The sequence below is a fragment of the Phasianus colchicus genome, chromosome 6 (genome assembly GCF_987193195.1).
Source record: "Phasianus colchicus chromosome 6, bPhaCol1.hap1.1, whole genome shotgun sequence".
Classification (NCBI taxonomy): Eukaryota; Metazoa; Chordata; class Aves; order Galliformes; family Phasianidae; genus Phasianus; species Phasianus colchicus.
Window position 1 is genome coordinate 12,093,166 of NC_143441.1, and position 18,863 is coordinate 12,112,028.

Sequence of the window (18,863 nt, forward strand, 5' to 3'; positions counted from 1 at the left end):
AAACATGAGGTGGGAGGAGGTGGGACCAGGCCTTGAGCTGGTAGCCTGAGTACTGGATGGAGCATGAGTTGGAATAGATTTTTTTTCTGCCGCTTCTTTGCCTTTCACGTGAATGTTTTCTGAAACTCATGAAACATCAGAAATTTTGTCACTGCAAAGAAAAAGCCGAACGTGATTATTTTTGAAACGTGCAAATGGTGACTTCTTGTGTCGTTAGTGGCTTTATTTGAGCTTCGTAGGCTAACAGAATCATCTGAATTCAAAAGTATTCTCTGTAGTTGTCTGAAATCATTTGACTGAATAGGTGGAGTCCTTTTCCTCTACAGTATCTAAATAATTTTTCTTTAAATTGGCTAAGTTCAGTAGTTAGCAGCAAACTAAAGTGTGCCTTAATTACAGTGCTTTATTTTGGTAGCTTTCAAAATGAACGCTGGGTCATTACTTACTGGCATTTTGCTTCTATCAGACCTAGAAATTGAGGTTTTGTAAGAACTGTGTGGTTGAATTGAACAGCTGCTTTCCAGCAGGTGAGGTTAGAACAACTGTGTCTAATTAAACTCTATTTCTAGCTCTACAGAATGATTATTTTCATTTCATTTAATGTTCATGTTAGTTTTACATATGCGTGATTGTTGCCTGTGGTTCCTTTATGGGACCCAAGCAATCATGCTTCGGTGGAGCTAAGTAAAGTAGGTGACTAAATTCAGTGTATTACAAAAGAATACGTACTTGATATGCTATTAAGCCTAACGAAGATACGTCTGATGCATACTTGTTCAGATATTGTTTTAATCCTTGATTCAAGCCAAGACAACAGGTAGTAAGTGTCTTATCAAGAAATCTCAACAATGCAAGTAGGATGAGAAATGTTTTATTTTAATGTAAGTTCTTGATAACCATCTCTCAGATATCACACATGCAACTTGATTCTTTCAGAGTAGAATCTAGATGTTAATTCTGTTTGAAATATGGGTCTAGATTAAGGTCCCACTATGCAAAAACAGTGTTTTTGAAAATATTTTAAGTTAGCAGAACTGTACTTAGTAAAAAATTTTGGAGGTGCACCTTTTCTTATACATGTTTGAGTTTGTTTGAAATTAGAATTGTATGTTTACATTTAAGGATTTCATAGAGAAAAATTTTGAGGTATTCCTAGATGACATCGTGATGTAAATCATCAAAAGACAAGTAACTCTGGGAAAGATAATGTTTCATTGGTATCTCTTCTGGGTAATTCTGTTGTATTTCATATGTGGTAAATATATGCTATAGTCTTTTGATTTTGAGCATTAAGAAATAGTTGGTGGAAATGAACTCACAAGACTTATTAACAGAGGATGTAGCATTCTCATGCTGGAATTTTCTGTTTTGTTCACTTTTGGAAAATATCACTTTTGGTTTGGTTTTGGTTTTTTGCATGTGACTGGTGATACTTTCTGTATTCATTCACACTTAGTAGCTTTTAAAATGAGTGAAGAGAGCAATGAAGCAATCTGCAATTAATTGGTGATACTAAGAGATGACAGCTAGCATCTGTTCAGAAGCTGACAACAATGTACTACAAATAATTGTTCTTTTTAGGCAGAACTCAGAAAGTTAAAGACAACTCTATACTGGTATAAATCTCTGATTTTTCAGCATTGTTTCTTGAACAACGTGCATCTTAAATTCTTTTCCTTGCTTATATAAGATAAGTACTCATCTCAAAACCACTTTGCATTTCAAACAAATGGAAGAATGTAAGATCTTTGCACTAGAAATAAATTTTAAGTGACGAAAAAATTATTCATAGTATTTATTCTTTGCATATAATAGGGAAATTGCCACTTGAGTACAAATCACAGGCTCATCAACATGGACTCAGGTTGCAAGTATGATATCCTTCTAGAGTGACCAAGGAACATTGGCTGAGCTAGTAATGCCTGATTTTGTTTTTAGTTTAGTTGGGTTTAAATAGATCCCAGCAGATCCTTACTGAATTTTAGACTTTGTTTGATTTACATAATCCTGTGGCTTTTATTCTGGCTCCAGCTTCATTTCTGAAAAAAGACTGGGAAGACCTATATACTGTCTATATAATTGCTTTTCATCTTGACATGTGCTTAAAGAACGTTATATACAGCTTTTTCTTTCTTAACAAAAAAAAAGAAAAACTCCAGAATGAAACAAAACTAGAGTTCCTTCTTACTAAATTATTTATTAAAAACTATTTTATTTCATTTATGTAATTTATAAAACTTTGTTTTGAATCATAATAGTGATTGAGGGTCATGTTGAGTGGAAAACTAAAGTTCAGAAAATGATAAGATCAAGTGCATTTGTAGGTAATTCAATGACCTTCAGCCAATTCTTAACGTGGGAGAAGTGAAATTATTCTAAAGAATGATTGAATAAATATGATGAAAGAAAAGTTGGTAGTTAGTAAAGCTTTAAACATTAGGAAAAATTCTAATTTCACAATTGAGATCTCTTTCTTGACCTTTATCAGAATATTTCAGATATTGATGACTGTTTTCATATTCCAGATCAACGGATACCTGAGAAATGTAATGTTTACCAGTATACTCTTTTTCCAGTCTGTACAAACTTTCTATATATTTCCTTAAGATTTTAGTGTTATAAACTGAATGTGTGTATAGCTGAAGAGAAGACTAATAGTAGATAAGCATGGTCTATTGCATCATGGTATAAATCATTAAACTCTAAGAACTCTTGTGGTATCTTGTTGCACTTGATGAAATAAATAGTTTCTCAAAAGTCACCTCTTGGAAATATTAATTATTTCTAGCAGGATTGCATTTTCATATTTTACTGGAAAGTACAGTATACAGGGTTCAAAATCGTTGATTTCTTAAAAGTGATCTGAATGAAATGAAATATTGAAGTGGTTCATGACTTCAGGGATTTTGCTTCTTGGTTGAAGTTGACAGTAGTGTTTTCTTTTGAAATGGTGCTTTAGATGGCTATATGGTTTTCTATGAATTGCAAGAATGTTTCTGCAGCTAAAGAATTAATCATGGCCCCCGGTGTGCTCTCTCTGCTAAGTGCACAGCTGTTGTGTGACGCACTTGCACTTGGCTTTGGAGAGTTCACTAATTCCATCTTCCAGTAGAAATGCCAGAAGCAGTCTACTTGGAAAACATGGCTGTAATAGTTTTAAAGGAAAAAATTGCTGTAGGCAAGTAGACCACCAATCAGAGATGTATTCAAGTGGAAGAGGAAAGAATCTCCTTTTGGAAATGTCGATGTTTTCAGCATTTGTTTATTTTTCTCTTCACTTTTGTGATCAGGGAAGATGACAAAGTGTTGTCCATAGGTACAACATGGAAGTATGCATGATTCCCAGTTTTATTTTCCTGTGTTTGGCTGGAAGGTTCTTACGCTGCAACTAACAGGACTGTGGCATTGGGAAGTGCATTAGTGGAGAAAGGATCTCTGTAAATTGGATCATCTTGTTACAGTAATTTAATGATCAGGACAGCCACAAGCCCTGTGGACAGACTTTTCCTTTTGGAAACTGACCATGTGGATTTAAGCACATGCTGTAATCTGCTTTTCTTTTGTGTAACAGTGAGCCAGATTTTCCTGTTGAGTCTCTCCTTGCAGTAAACAGAACTCCAGAGCCAGTAATTATATTTGCTTCAAACATTGAGGCATTGAAGACGCATTTATTTCTTACTTTGTTTTAGAGCTTGTTTGTCAGATGAGTCCAGATCAAATGTGTTAAATGCTTTTACTACAGACAGTGTAGTGAAAACAAGCTGTGTCCAAGAGATGAACCTAGTGCAGTTGAGAGAAGAAATGTTCCTTGGTTTATCTTGATGACAGTCCAAGCAGCCATACTCTCCCTCTCCTGACACTGCCTTTCATTAAGCTGTGGGATATTTTGTTATACAGCTACTTTTGGTTTGGGGTTTTTGTTTTTATGGTGTCAAACGTTGACACTGATTAAAGTTTTTTCATAATACCACGTACAGTCACAGCAAAGAACATTGTGTATCATTATAGCATGACTCCTTCATCATGCTTCTTACTCTCTAAAGCAACACCGAAGTATTGTACTAGAATATGTTCATTGTATAGATTACAGATACATTTAAAATATTTTCTTGTATCTGATGAACTTTGCTAAAAGTAAAAAGTAAACATTTATAAAATGTTTATGAGTCTGACTTAAAGTATTGTTTATTGCTGGAAACTTTACTGTAAGTCTAACCCAGACTTGTTTCTTTATTGTCTTCACAGAATTGGTAAAGGGTTTCAAGGTGTCATGAAAAGGTGGGGATTTAAAGGCCAGCCTGCCAGCCACGGCCAAACTAAAACTCACAGACGTCCTGGAGCAATATCTACCAATGTAAGGATTCTTATGCCTTCCCACTTTCTGTTGTAAACATTCTCCTGTATATTTAGAACTACTAACTAGAAATGAATTATCTGCTCTGTGGTAGCAGAGAACCCCAGCTGTTCCAAATGAGATTCAGAAACCTGTATAATGAACAATGCAGATAACTGTATGAGTATACTGTATTGCTGGTAAGTAGCTGAGCAAATTGTGGTATCTTGTACTGTAGCTGAGAGAAATAGTCTTAAAACTTCACAGAGAATTCTAAAAATCATTTCTGCATTAGGGAAGAATGTTGTTTTATGCTGCAGATATTGTGCTGTTCTCTACAGAAATAGATGGCTGTACTGTGGAACCCCCGATTGCTTTTGTCACTTATAGTGGTTTGTGGAGCTGCTTAATGAGCTCTTTCATCCCAGAAGTAGTTCCTTGGCTTCATAGTCTTTTTAAGCAGAATATGAAATATTTTCAAGTTTTAAACTATAAGCAGTATTACTTTAAAAATTCTGTGGAACAGATACATTTTAAATTCTGTCCTTGTAACATTTGCACAACATTTAGGCTGAACTAAGAGGACTTTGTGCAAGCTAGCTTTGCTGCAGAATTAAAACCAACAGAGTCACAGTACTGAGCCTGAATTGTCTGTAATTTTCCAGTCTAGTATTGACCACCTCAGGTGTTTTTGTAATCCTGCCCTGTGCAGGACAAAATTCTGTTCCAGAGCTTTATTGCAGCTGATTTTCTGAAAGACTTTCCAAGAAGTTGAATAAATAAAGACAATTAATTATTAATACGATGTTATAGAAGGCTGAGGCAAAACCCTGGAAAATACTATAGAACTGAAAATTATTTAACTTCTTCAATTATTCTTGCCTTTTTTTTTTTTGTCACCTTCTATTCTCCAGGCTATTCCCAGCCAAGCAAAAATGGGATACAAAAATTAAGCAGTAGCAAGAAGTGTCATTTTAGATTCTCTTCTGAGAAAAATACGCTTTAAAAAATCCATTGTACATAAGTATAAAACTCATGGATTGGGTGAAGGGAGAAGCTAAAGTTTGTCTTAACTATGGCAGTCTTCTAAGGCAGGACTGTTCTGGAGCTCTACTGGCACCCACAAGTATTTTAGGCATGTTTGCCAGTTGCTATTGGCTATCATATAGATGAGAGTGGTGTGATGACAACAGTTTCAAAGAATTGTACCTTATCTTTTTCACTAAATGAATATATGGGATGAGTGAATATTTTGCCTGAATCTATAACAATTACATATTAAGCAAAGCTAGAATCCCTTAGTGGTTACAGCAGTATTATTTTTAGTGGTTTTATGGTCGAGGTCAATTATTTCAGAAAACACACAAAGTAATACTTAACATCCAGCAAGTAAGGATTAGCATTTTAAATGCTTATCAATATTACATGTTTTCAATGTTGTAAATACCAGCTCTATTTTCCTTGCTGCTACTCTCAAGTTTCTAGGAATACCTTTTGCAAATATATAATTTTGAGGTCTGTTTTTATCTAGAAAGTTGCCAGAGTTTTCCCTGGAAAGAAAATGCCTGGTAAAATGGGTAACATCTATAGGACGTCTTTTGCATTAAAGGTAAGTCTGACTGTACTACAATAAGTGAATAAGGTGATTGCATCACCAAGCAGATGGACTTAGCTGTATGTCATGGTGTACTGGTTGTTTTTGCCAGCAATAAGCTTATTTGAAAGACAGTAGCAGCAAACGCATGTTCCTGTCTTTTTGTGTCTTACAAAGAAGATGTCTGAATTTTGTTCACATGTACGTAGTCCAAGGGGACTGTGATTTCAGATAATTCTTCCACAGCTCTTGTTTTGCACTGTGTCCCTAGACCTGTGCCTCTGCAGTAGAAAAAGCGTCAGGCTTCTGGTGTCCTTCAGTGAATATTTTCATGCCCATTCCGTCTGTTCAAAGCCTGTTACATCTACTATTCTCTGCGTCTGCCAGCAACCTCTGCAGTTTGCACAAAAAGCATATTAGCCTCTAGGCTGCGACAAAGTGTGCTGCTGCCTTCTAACTAAAACTAATGATTCATAACTAGAAAACATGCTTGTTCAATTGAGCACTTCACGGAATTTAGAAACTGACAAATGGTTGCAATAACGTTTGCGTGAACATATTTGTCTTAATTTGTCACATAGGAGTTTTACAACAGCTCTTGGTGTTGGGGGGGAAAAGAGACTTGGGAGTTTCAGTTGGGCTGCCTTAACCTGCCTGACTGTAAGCGCCTTAAAACTGTTTAACAGACTCCTGAATTAGAAGGCTGTGCACTCCAAATAGCATATGGCTGAATGTTGTGGCACGTTAAGGTCTCTGCAGAACATTCTTCTTCCTCAGAATACCAGCTCCAGTTAATCAATTCATGCTTTGCTCAGCTGCCATTTGTAAAGCTGGAATAAAATGAGCTTTGTAATGTTGTGGTTTCTTTGTCTTCTAGGTGTGGAGGATCAATACAAAACATGATATTATTTATGTACATGGCTCTGTTCCAGGTCACACGAATTGTCTGGTGAAGGTATGTGGGCTAGTTTCAAGTTTCTGGTGTTAGTGGCTGCTAAGATCTCTACTGTTCTCTTATTAAATCAGAAAGAAAAAAAAAAAAGAAACATGGTTGAATGCAATCATCATTTCTTTAGAGTCCAATCTTGTACTATTGAATTCAAGCGAGTAGGATCAGCTCTCTGAAACAGTGGTTAATAGGAGCAGTGGATCACTGCTTAAAAAGTTCATTCTTAGTTTTGCAGTAGAGTTGTGCGTTCGTGTAGCGTGTGATAATCCAGCAGTTAATGGAATTCAGGGTAAGTGTCTCAGGGCTAGGTGCATCCTCTTCTAATCTGAGTCAATGGTATGTTGATGAGATCTCCAGAATGTTATTTAAGGGCTGTTTTCATGAACAGAATACAGAAATACAGCAAGCACTGCTTTAAAAGTTATTCAAGGCATTCGCATACGTGGCAGCACTTAGCTTTCTAAGAAGCAATTGAGACAGCTTGAGTTTGCAATAATGCGTTCCTTTGCAATCAGTATAAATGTATCTGTGACATTTTACAGAATTAATTGTTAATTGCTAATTTTATGGAGAGCATTTTAAGATTATTTAAGAGAAACTGAAACAGTGAGAAGTCTGTGTTTTTACAATGTAAATAATTTACATCAAAGCAAGGCAAATACTTTTGAAGATTTTTTTTTCCAGAATAGATTTTTCTTCCTACATAGTATATTCTACACATTTGCAAGCAAATTCCTTGTAAATTGTTTCTTTTCTGACTTAACATGTTGATATCAAATATCTTTAGTACTGTTGATTATAAAGATCACCAGATATACAGGTATGTTTATAACAAATACAGTTTAAAATCCTCAAAAGTACTGTAAGGATTTAAATGATCTTCCTTTAAGTGATCTCTTGAGAAGCTACAGAGTACAGGAAGTTCTGATGTTTTGAACAAGTATATTATGTTCTTGGACTATTTTTACCATGAATGTTTCTGATATGTATTGTCTGGTTGTGGAGCAGAAGTCCACAGTGGCTGGGCATTAGGTAAAGTAGAGAATTCTACTTCAGTTCTAGCTTCAGAATAGGTGTTTTACAGCAAAATGTTTCTTTTTGTGTTTCTCACATTGGAAAGCAGGCCTTTTTTCTGTGCAAGGCATATATGAATTGCTTTGATTGTCATGTCTGCTCCAGGCCTGGGTAATGACTTTACACATTTCTCTCCCAAGATTTTGAAGATAAAATGGGTAAACATGTTCAGGAGAAAAAGTTTTCCAGGGGAGCTTTTCTGCAAAATCCCTGTGCGCTACATAGGTGACATAGAATGAAGGCTATAGTTTTATTGGCTTTTCATTGGTCTATCAAAATGAATGGCCTAGTCTTCAGCTGTGTTCTAAGTATCTTTGTTCAGCCTGAGACTTGAAACTGATGGATAGCTTTACATTAGTCTGAGGTTTAATTAAGTGTGAATTTGTTGTCAGATCATATTTTTAAATCACGTACGTATACAAGCAATGAAACGTAGCTGAGAAAACAATTAACATTTGATGCCCTGTCCTTATTACTTGATCTTAATAGTACTCTTAAGCAAGAACTAATTGTTGCAAAAGGTTGTGCATCTTTGTAATGCTGTTAAAATCCATCCACACTTAAATGGTCCAGTGGCAAATGAATGTCCCTCTCAGATCTCCTTCCTGCAAGGATGTGTTTTATGAAACCATTGAGACTTTGAATACAGTTCTTATTTCTACTAACTAAAGACTTTTATTCTAACTAGACTCAGTAGGTTCTTTGTTTTTCAGGTTTTTAAGCAAGTTAAGAGAAGTAAAACTAAACATCTGTAATATAACCTGTTTTTATACATTTTTATGTATGCTGTGAAGCTCTCATTTAAATCAGTGCTACCGTATTGATCAGGCACTACACATTTCTGTTTGGAGAAGAACTTACTGGAAATATGCTTTCCTTTATGATGAGTCTTTTCCACCTTTTTATTTCAACTTCACCTTTTCTTTGCTAAGAAATTACTCTTGCTTTGTCTGGAACATATCCCCTTTACCAGCCTGGCTTTTCTGTTTTTGTTCTGAAAGCAGTCCTGCTGTTAGCTTAAAAAAAAAGTGCTTGAGGCAGCAGTACTGCCATTTTCAACAAACTTGTTGACAGGAGACTGCTGGGCCAAGCCATCTGAGCACATCCAGTAAACAACTGTGTTGACATCTGTAATGTGAAGAGGATAATGGACTTTGATTGTCAGGGCAGTCTGCTGCATTAATAGCTAAGTGCTTGCCATTTCTAGTGACCATTTCTGTTCTGTTCACTCACCACAGATAATGATTGGAACTTTATCCTAATATCAAAAGTAAAGATGGCTTCATAGCTTTTTTTTCAAGTGATTTCCGCATTATTATTACTATAAAAGATGAGGAAGAGGCTGAGGTACTCAGTGCCTAATTTGATCTGTCTTTAATGGTTAGAACAGTTATTCTCAGGGTACTCAGCCCCCTGAGGGGATGGGGAGTAGAATAATCCTGCCTGTAATTCAGGAGGAAACAGCAACCTCCTGCTCCAACTAGACTATCACAAAACTATGGAGCTGGATGGGACCCACCCAAGGGTACTGAGGGAATTGGCAGAGGTGTTCATCAAGCTACTTTCCATCATTTATCAGCAATCCTAGTCAACTAGGGAGGTTCCAAATGACTGGAGACTGGCCAGTGTGATGCCCATCTACAAGAGGGGTCAAAAGGTGGATCCAGGGAACTTCAGGTCTGTCAGCCTCAGTATTGAAAAACTTAGGGAGCAGATCATCTTGAGTGCCATTACACAGCATCTACAGGACAGACAGGGAATTAGGCCTAGACAGCATATGTTGGTTCTTGGAAGGCAGGTTCTGCCTGACCAACCTCATCTCTTTCTATGACTGGGTGACCTATCTAGTGCCAGAGGGAAAGGCAGTTGATGTAATCTACCTAGGATTTAGTAAACCCTCTGTCTTGCGCTTCATCTGGAGAAGCTGACAGCTTGGAGAGGTGTACTTTTCACTGGATGAAAAGCTGTCTGGATGCCAAGAAGGCCAGTGCCATCCTGACTTGTGTCAGAAGCAGTGTAGCTGGCATAACTAGGGAAGTGATTGTTCCTCCATACTGAACACTGATGAGGGCACACCTCGAGTACTATGTTCAGTTTTGGGCCCCTCACTGCAAGAAAGACATCGAGGCCCTGGAGGGATCCAGAGATGGGCAGTGAAGCTGTGAGCAGTCTGGAGCACAAGTCTGATGGGGAGCAGCTGAGGGAGCTGGGATTGTTCAGTCTGGAGAAGAGACTCAGGGGAGACCTGATCGCTCTCTACAGCTGTCTGAAAGGAGGCTGTGCTGAGGTGGGGATCAGCCTGTTCTACCAGGTAACAGTGATAAAACGAAAGGGAATGGCTTCAAGCTGTGCCAGGGGAGGCTCAGGTTGAGTATTAGGAAGAATTTCTTCTTTAAAAGAGCAGTGAGGCAGTGGCACAGGCTGCCCAGGGAGGTGGTGCAGTCACCGTCCCTGGAGGCGCTGAAGAACCGTGTGGATGTGGCACTGAGGGACGTGGGCAGTGGGCATGGTGGGGATGGGATGATCCTAGTGTACTTTTCCAGTTTCCTTAATGATTCTGTGATTCAGAGTGACACAAAGCACTTTTCTGACTGCTTTGCTGTCTTTTAGTTTGATGATCAGAATCTGTGTTAATTGTACTTGTAATATACCTATCTTTTTGCAAATGTTTCAAGCCATAGTTATCTGAAATTTAAAAGTCCGGTGTCTTCAGGTATGGTTTTTAGCATAGATATTTCAGATTTGTAGCTACTTTCATTATTAGAAATGAAAGTTGAGGTAGAATTAGGTATTTCATCCCTTAGGGCTGCCTGACTAACACAGTAAAATAGCCAAATTGCTACAAACTCAGACTTTCGTGGATTTTTTATTTTTAAATCTGTTTTGAGATGAAGGTGCAGTACTCATTTCATGGTGGTTTTTAGTTTGTTTTGAGTTTTCCTTCCATGTTTGTTGTTTCGTTTTGTTTACATACAGACTTTGACTTTCTTAACATTGATGTATAGCTATCTGTAGCTAAGGAGAGAAATCATAGGATATTAGCTTTCATTATAACTGTTAGTTGCACTAAATACCTGTCTGTAATTAGGTAGGAGTAGTGTCTAGGGGATGTGAAACCATCTGTCTTTGAGCTCAAGAAGTGAAATATCACATAATACTCTTCTCTTTGTGCCTCTAAGTGGAAAGTATTTTTTGTTCAGTACCCACTCTTTGTTGCTTGGTAACCAGGAAAATCACAGTGCACCTTAAAGCATATATTTATTTTATGTTACGTATTTTTGGAAACTTAGTGCATCAGCAGATGGAGATGAAGCACTTAGATTTTTTTCAAGTTTCATTATCAGCACAAAAGGTGCAGAATATGAGGATCAGTGGATTCCTGGTTTAATTAGAACACAGTTTTCATTTGATATTGCATGCTGAACCATAAAGTTAAATAACTGACACAAGTAACATTTCTAGCCAACTGGAAAACCAATCAACAAAACGTACTTTAGCATGGATTTCTTTCTCAATGACAAGGTCTAACAAAGTTGAGAAAAACTATCAGCACTGTAGAATGTGTGGAATTTTTTGCTCGTAGTGTGGTGTTGCAGAATGAACATCAGTACATTACTGTGTTGTGCCTACTGATAACCTCCCTCAGGTAATACCTGTTACTCTTGCTGTATCTTTTTAGATTATAGAACCTAGAGTTAACTACTGTGATACTGATTCTCTGGGGGAAATAAAGCTAATAGGTTTAGCTAGTTGGTTTGTTTGGTTTTTTTTTTTGGTTGGTTCATTGGTTGGCTTTGGTTGCTTGGTTTTGTTTTTCTGGAAGCTTATGGTGCTTGCTTTTTTTTAATTTTTTTTTCCTCCCATATACATTATCAGAAAGTTCTCTATTCACTCGTTCAAGAGAAAAGCATAAGACTAATCTCTTTCTTAAGTATCTGCTTTCTAACAGAGGAGATGTTGTAATATTGTGTGTTATACTACTGGATGCTATAGTTTAGGTTTTATAATGTTTTATACATTACCTATTTTTAAGACACTTAATTTTCTTTGTATATTCAGTGCCGATCACTATGTTGATTTTTGCAAGGTAAAATTAAACTTGAAGCATATCATTGCTTTAGTGTAGTACTGCATTTGAGCTAAGAAATAACTTCTCGGTCTTTCCCTACTGCTTCTTACATTTTTCTCTTTACTAGAAGTCTGTAGGAGTTTGCATCCTACTTATTTTGTATCTCACTTGCCAATATTGCTGACACCTGAGTTGGGTGTGCTGTGCTCAAATTGAGGAATTGTAACAACAGTGTCATTCCTTGACCTCTTTCACCTTCCCTGTCCTGGACCATGATAGATTGGTGCAGGAATTTTCTTTAAGGCCAAATAAGGCAGGTCAGAAATGGTCATAGTTCTTGAAATTTTTTTTTTCTCTAACTGAAAATAACATAGAGGTTAAGCTAGGTAACATATGACACCTGAGAAGATTACTTCTAACATTCAGTATATTGAAACACATTTTCCTGTCTGGCAAACACTTTGCATTCTTGGCTGTGGTTGCTAACACAGCCTGAATCCCTGTTAAACTGCCAGTGTGAGTGGTGACTTCAGCATCAAGTTTTAATGCCTGCTTAAGACCATATTACTTCATGTTGATAGACTGCTGAATTTGTGTTTGTTTATACTACCCATTTTGCTGACTCTATATGGGACATGCATATCTGCAGTTTATTAAGTGTCTGCAAGCTCCGTGACTGTTTTAAAGATACAGTGACAAAATCATGACAAAGTCCAATTTCAACTTTCTCTAGAGCTTTTCTCAATAAAAAAATCACTGGGAATATACTGAAGTGCATTTTATGCTACTATGTTTATTACCTACCTGTAGAATAGAATATACAATAATATACAATAGAATATACAGTAATATTAGCAGTATTTAAGCAAACCAAGTGGTTATGTTATTTTGAGTTATAGAGTGAATGTTTATATGGATTATAATAGCCAGTTGGGCACTGAGCACAGCTCCATCTGTGAGTAAAAGCTAGATCCACTCGATTTTAATAACAGGTCATTAACACTTATCCAGATATCATGGGATATTTCCTGTTTTTCCCATTTTTTCCCCTTATTTTTTCTTCCTCAGAGAAACAGAGTGGAAAGGGGTCAGTGCTATCAGTTGTGAATGCATTGGATTTATATTGCCTAAAAGCCTGAGAAAAGTGCTTCTTAAAGATTTGATGATGACACACCTAAGAATCGTAGATGTTCTGTAGGGCCTGCAGGCAGTTATGAGAGGTTTGTATGTTGATTATTTGTAAATAATTGCAAATCTGTTAGAGCCTACTGCCTCTCTGTAAGAGATTACCAGAGCAATTGCTGATACAGCAGTTTCAACACAGAATGTAAAAAATATTTTGTGGTCCCTGGGAAGGAAGAAAGTGAAAAATTACTTGATACAGTTTTGGAGTCTTTGCTATAAAGCATTGTTTTGCATTGGGATTGTGACTCTGAGGAATAGGTGAAAGACATGCACTGCCATTTTTCCCTTTACTAGGGCTGCTCTCAGAAGATTACTTGGATAACTGGAAGAGCTGTGCTGTGTCACTTAAAAGACAGTATTTACAGAAACAAATATAACTGCTGATGCATTCTGTTTAGCTTCCTTATATTATTGTGAAATTATTGTGCAGAAATCTGAGCTATTACATACAGAGAATTTGGCATGCTGCATTATTCATAAACACAAAGCAAATTATCCAGTAATTCTGTAGAGAAAATAAATAAAAATTGTACCATGTTTTAAGATGCTAATTGGAATTTTCACATGTAAAGAGAATTTGTATTACTCCTTTGATAGGATTAATAATACCTTCCTAAGAACTTTTGGGAGTTAGAAGAGAGAGAGGGAAATTCATTCCGTCTGATGCTTTAATATGATGCTTCAGGATGTTTTGCCTGATGCTTTACTTGCACTTGAAAGCAGCGAACGTAGGAAAAGATGAAAAAAAAGCAGTATTTTTTGCCAGTCTAAAAACATGCTGTATCGGTTACAGCAATCAAAATACAGAGTGTATAAGAAGAAAAGAATTTTAACACCAGTCATGGTTCATACTTCTGGGATCTGTCAAGATTCTGATGAGTTTAGAAGGGGTAAAATGAAATATTACTGTATGATGGTCTGTTGAAAATATCCCATAGGAATCTTAAGACTTAAAGTATTCTCTTTATCACAAAAAAGCTACTATCTACCACTTGGCGTTAATACATAAAATACAACATTGAGGTTGAACAGAAATCTTAGATTTATTTAGATAAACTAATGTAGGACAAAGATTTGAACATTGAGTTTGCCTTCAGTTAAGAACAGACATCTTACTCATAAGTCTTCAGATTTGCTTTAAGAAAAAAAGAAAAAGAATGGAGAACAAACGTTTAAATTCCTTTCACTTTATAGGCATCCAAAACAGCCTCTAATGACCTCACCTGTGTCTAACACATATATCTATTTCCTAATGAGAATAATCCACAGTAGCAAAAAAACAGACATGAAAAGCACTTTAATAAGATGCAAAAGAAATAAATAAGGTATCAGAAATAATTTATTTTATCTTCCTAATATACTGTAATAGTTGTAGAGACCGTGTATATTTTTACTGTCTTCCAGGAGAGAGTTAGCAAAGAAGTCTTGTGATGTGTTGTGGGAGTAGGGAGGAGGAGAGGAAAGGATAAGGGAATAATAGTATCTAGTGAAGTTATTAAAACATGTATATCTAGCAGAAGAAGTGACAGCAGCATACTGAATGGGAAAGATGACTTCTTGGCCGCAGCAGTTGCGGTGTGTGTCTGGTTGTGTTTCCTGTGAACTCTTTGTAATGGGAACTGCTGCAGCAAAGGTCTTTGGGCTTTGACCTCCACCTGGTTTACTGTGTGTGGATGTGGACTTCTGTCTGCTCCAGGTACTGGTACTTCAGTAGTCATGTTGACAACTAAATAGATGGTGTCTGGTAGAAGAGGAACGATCTAAGTAGCCATCCGAACCCATACAATGCGTTAAGCCTTTCTCCCCCTTTTTCTCAACAAAATATTTTCTTCTGTTTATCAAACCTGCACTTATAAAACTGTTAGAACTTCTTTGGGCAAAATAAATAAATAAATAGCAGTTTTCCAGAAGCTGAAGTCAAACCTTTTGTGTACTTCATCTGCAGGAATCCTCCTGGACTTTGGCTAAGGCTCAAGTAATAGCTGATATGAATCTGGTAAATACGGGCTGTCAGAACAGAGCTGTCAGCAGGCATAAAATTGTTTTATTTAATTTCTGCTGTAAATCACAGTTCTCTTATTTGAGGCTTTTTCCAACCAAGTAAGAACAAGCTTCCTGCTCTTAAGTCCAACAAAAAAAAAAGAGATGGGGGTGAGCAGGAGAAAGAGAGCTTATCTTCACTCTACTAAAATTTAATCTTGTTGTACCTTTCTTTAATCCAATTGAATTTAGTGCCTGAAAAGAGATTATTACAGCTCCAGGAGGAAGAGCATATGTAATGATACAGAAGTGAAGCATTTTATTATAAATGAAATTTCATTATTTGAAAATTTGTAGCTCTTTTTTCTTCGGAGATACTGCTCCTCTATCTTCCACCGCAGACAAACTGCCTTTTGCTGATAATTCCAACTACTAATTTTCTTCAGAGATGGGAGTTTTGGGGGTTAGGTTTTAAACCTTTTCGCCCTGTAGAGAGGTCAGTAAAGGAAAGTTATTTCTCTCTGGCACTGCAGTTTGTGAAAATTAACTTTCATAAGGGCTCATGTTCCACAAACGCGGGCACTGATTCCTATGGGAAGAAGTCTACATAGTTAATCTGCAGTCATGGAGCAGCTCTGCAGTAGCCAGAGGGAGCACTTACAGCACATGTTTGTATCTTTACAAAATCAGTTGCCAGAACTGCATCGTAAATACAAAAGCATGTCTTGGCTGTTGAAGAGGACGATTACACTGCATAATATAACTTGGTATGTCATGTAGGAAAGCAGTGTGGGATATAACACAGTTAAACAAGTCCTGCTTATCTTCACTTAACATTAATAACATTTTAAAATACTGAGTAATTCCTAAGAGTAGGAATTGATTCTGTCAGTTTGGTACAAGTGATAAATTCTCCTTTTGGTTTTTTTTGGTTTTATTTGCTTCAGTGGTGAGGCTGTGTTTTCTGTTTGTGCTTTTTTAAATCATCAGTGACTAGGTTACAAGCTGATATTAAAATAACAGATGATTGTATATAGAATCCTTCAGATAAGCAAGTATAATGTGAATGCTGCTGTTTTTGCTTACTCATGCTAGATGATTTCCTTAATTTCTTGTGCACTGCTGTCTGAAAGGTCTGAAAGTCTTTTGTAAGATTTATTAAACTTCCTTTTCCTCCCTTGCTTTTAGGTCAGAGATACAAAACTGAGTATTTACAAAGACTGCAATAAAAACCCTCCTTTCCCCACGTTTTTTGCTGATGGAGATGAAAAACTACCAGAAGACTTGTATGACCCGGACATGTTCCAGTTCACAGATCCATCGGTCACATATGCATAATGTTTTTGACATCTTTGAGAACGTGGGATTTTGTTATTTTTATGAACTTTGCAATGCTGTATAAAAGTTAACCAATGAATTGCAATCTGACCAACTGACCCGGACATTTCATATATTGCTGTTTTGGTCAGGTAAAAACTTAAGATTATTGATATAGCAGGTGAATCTGAGGGACAGGTTGCAAAGTTTATCACCAGTTTGTCTTCATTGATCTTTTGACCTGTGCCACAGACTGTGAAAATTTATTCTGGAAACTGTTGAAGATGGCTTTAGTTTGATCTTCTGAATACTACCAATCTCTGTGTTTGTCCTGTGTGGAAACTAATCTGACCAACTCTGATCAGTCAAAAAAAACTTTCAGATATGTTTTTGCATATGAGGGGGTGAATAAGTCAGATACAAATCCAACTTAGTAAAGAATAGCTCAGAATAAAAAGGGAAAATATACTGATTTCTAACAACGTGGGCTTGTTTTATTTCTTTTCACCAGAGCTCTTTCCTTTCGCTTTAACGTTGTTCTGAGTTGAATTAGCAGATACCCAACAAATTTCCTATTAGAGGGATCATGTCAACCACTGTCTCTTCAGAGAAACTGTGTCTAGGGTAAGGAGGTGTTCAGGTGGGAAATGCTCAGTAACAAAGAATCACTAAGACTGCAGTGGCCACCTGTTTGCCACCTTCACTGATACCTTCTTCACAGAGACTCCCTTGCATGTATGTTCTCGGGAGTCACATCACTGCATCTATGACTGTCTCTGCCTTGGATTCTTGTGGTGTTACAGGAGAGCTTTCATAAAACAGGCCAAATATGAAGAATTTCTCTATGCTAATGATTAGCTTTCTTCTACTCCACCTTTTAATAGTGGGCTTCTGTACACTCTTTTTATTCTTCATGTGATTTCCTATTTATAAGTCTGGTCTTCTGGACGCTGTAAATCCTCTTGCACACAGAAGCAAGTATCTGTGTAACTGTCAGGATGCCATCTAAACATTTATTTACAAACCCTACAGTAGTTAAAGAATTTACATCTCTTGAGCTACTATTAATATTTTATTAGTGCTGTCTGTTCATCTTTGCAGCTTCATCGCAAGATGTCACATACCTTAAAAAAAATCCTTACTGATACCCATTTAAAAGTGATGTTCTTGTCTTTATGAAATCTCTGTCAGTCCCTGATGTTATTTTGAATTTTTTGTAATAGCTTGAAGAAATCCCATGCTATCTTGAAAGTGGTTTTATATAGCTACAGCATTGAAGTAGTCTGAGATCATTAGAGACCAAGGTATGAAAATGTGATCAGGTAAATAACTACATTGTGGCATACTCTTAGTTGGATTCAGCCAAATTTAAAATCAAATATTCATCATGCTGATTAAATCAGATAACAGCACTCCCCTTCTGCTTCCCCTTCTCTTCAGTAACACTGGCTCTGCAAGTGCAGGCATCTCAAAACACGTGATTCAGTAGCCCATACACTGTAGCAAACAAGCAGAGATATGAGTGTTTTGGCTGCAATACTAGCAGTGAGTGCAATTTGTCACATGTACAGGATAGTTGCTATTTCCTGAGGAGATGTTTGATCATCCAGCTCCTGTTAATGCAGCAGAGTTTAGAAATTGCAGCATCTCAATACTTGCTGTCAAACACATGTAGATCAGGAGATTTCCAACTGCCTAGTTTGTGTCCTGCTCTGGTTTATGAGATAATTCTGGTGAACACAAACTTTGCATGAGGAGATAATTTCATGCATGTATGGAAACAGCAGAGCAAGTACAGGAGAGCTGTGAGTATTGTGCAGGAGCTGTTGGGCTGGACTTGCACTGCTGCTGCTAGGGGGAGGAGGGGGGTGCCTGGGGCAGGACTTAAAGCCCTGGAGCTACTCCTGGGAGCTGCTCAGTAAGTCTCCAGGGTGTCATTCAGTCGGTTTGTAATTACTTTTTGTTTGTTTTTATTATAATGGCCCTGGACTATCAGTGAGGAGATCGTGACACAGAGATATGCATTCTCCTACTTAGTTTGTCAGCCAGAAGTTCCAGGACTGTGAGATTCTCTCCAGTACTTCATTATATTTTGAATTGGCTTTCAGTGCTTGTCTTGGTAAACACCAAGTATCAAACGTGAGCTTAAGGGGAACCATAGATTTAGAAAAATAAATTCAAATGAGACTTCAGAATGAGGGAAGTGTTGGCAATCTGCTTCAGTTGCAGTTTCTGTAGTAAGAGAAGCACTGCTCCCTTTTTGCCATTAGTCCTTCTGTCTCTTGCACTAAGGAATAGGTTTCTTTTTCCAAAAAGACAAACCAAGACTTTGTTGCAAGTGCATACCTGTGCATGTTGTTAC

At 37.0% G+C, this 18,863-nt stretch overlaps 1 protein-coding gene across 1 annotated transcript in view; it reads left to right on the top strand.

Moving 5' to 3' along the window:
* The window catches only part of MRPL3 (mitochondrial ribosomal protein L3), a 28,364-nt gene extending 11,381 nt beyond the window's left edge, over positions 1-16,983 (top strand). Inside the window, exons 7-10 of the mRNA XM_031590306.2 lie at positions 4,246-4,354; positions 5,865-5,942; positions 6,805-6,882; positions 16,373-16,983. Coding sequence (XP_031446166.1) covers positions 4,246-4,354; positions 5,865-5,942; positions 6,805-6,882; positions 16,373-16,522 — 415 coding nt within the window. The 3' untranslated portion in view covers positions 16,523-16,983. The remainder of the gene's footprint in view (positions 1-4,245; positions 4,355-5,864; positions 5,943-6,804; positions 6,883-16,372) is intronic.
* Positions 16,984-18,863: the final 1,880 nt, after the last annotated feature.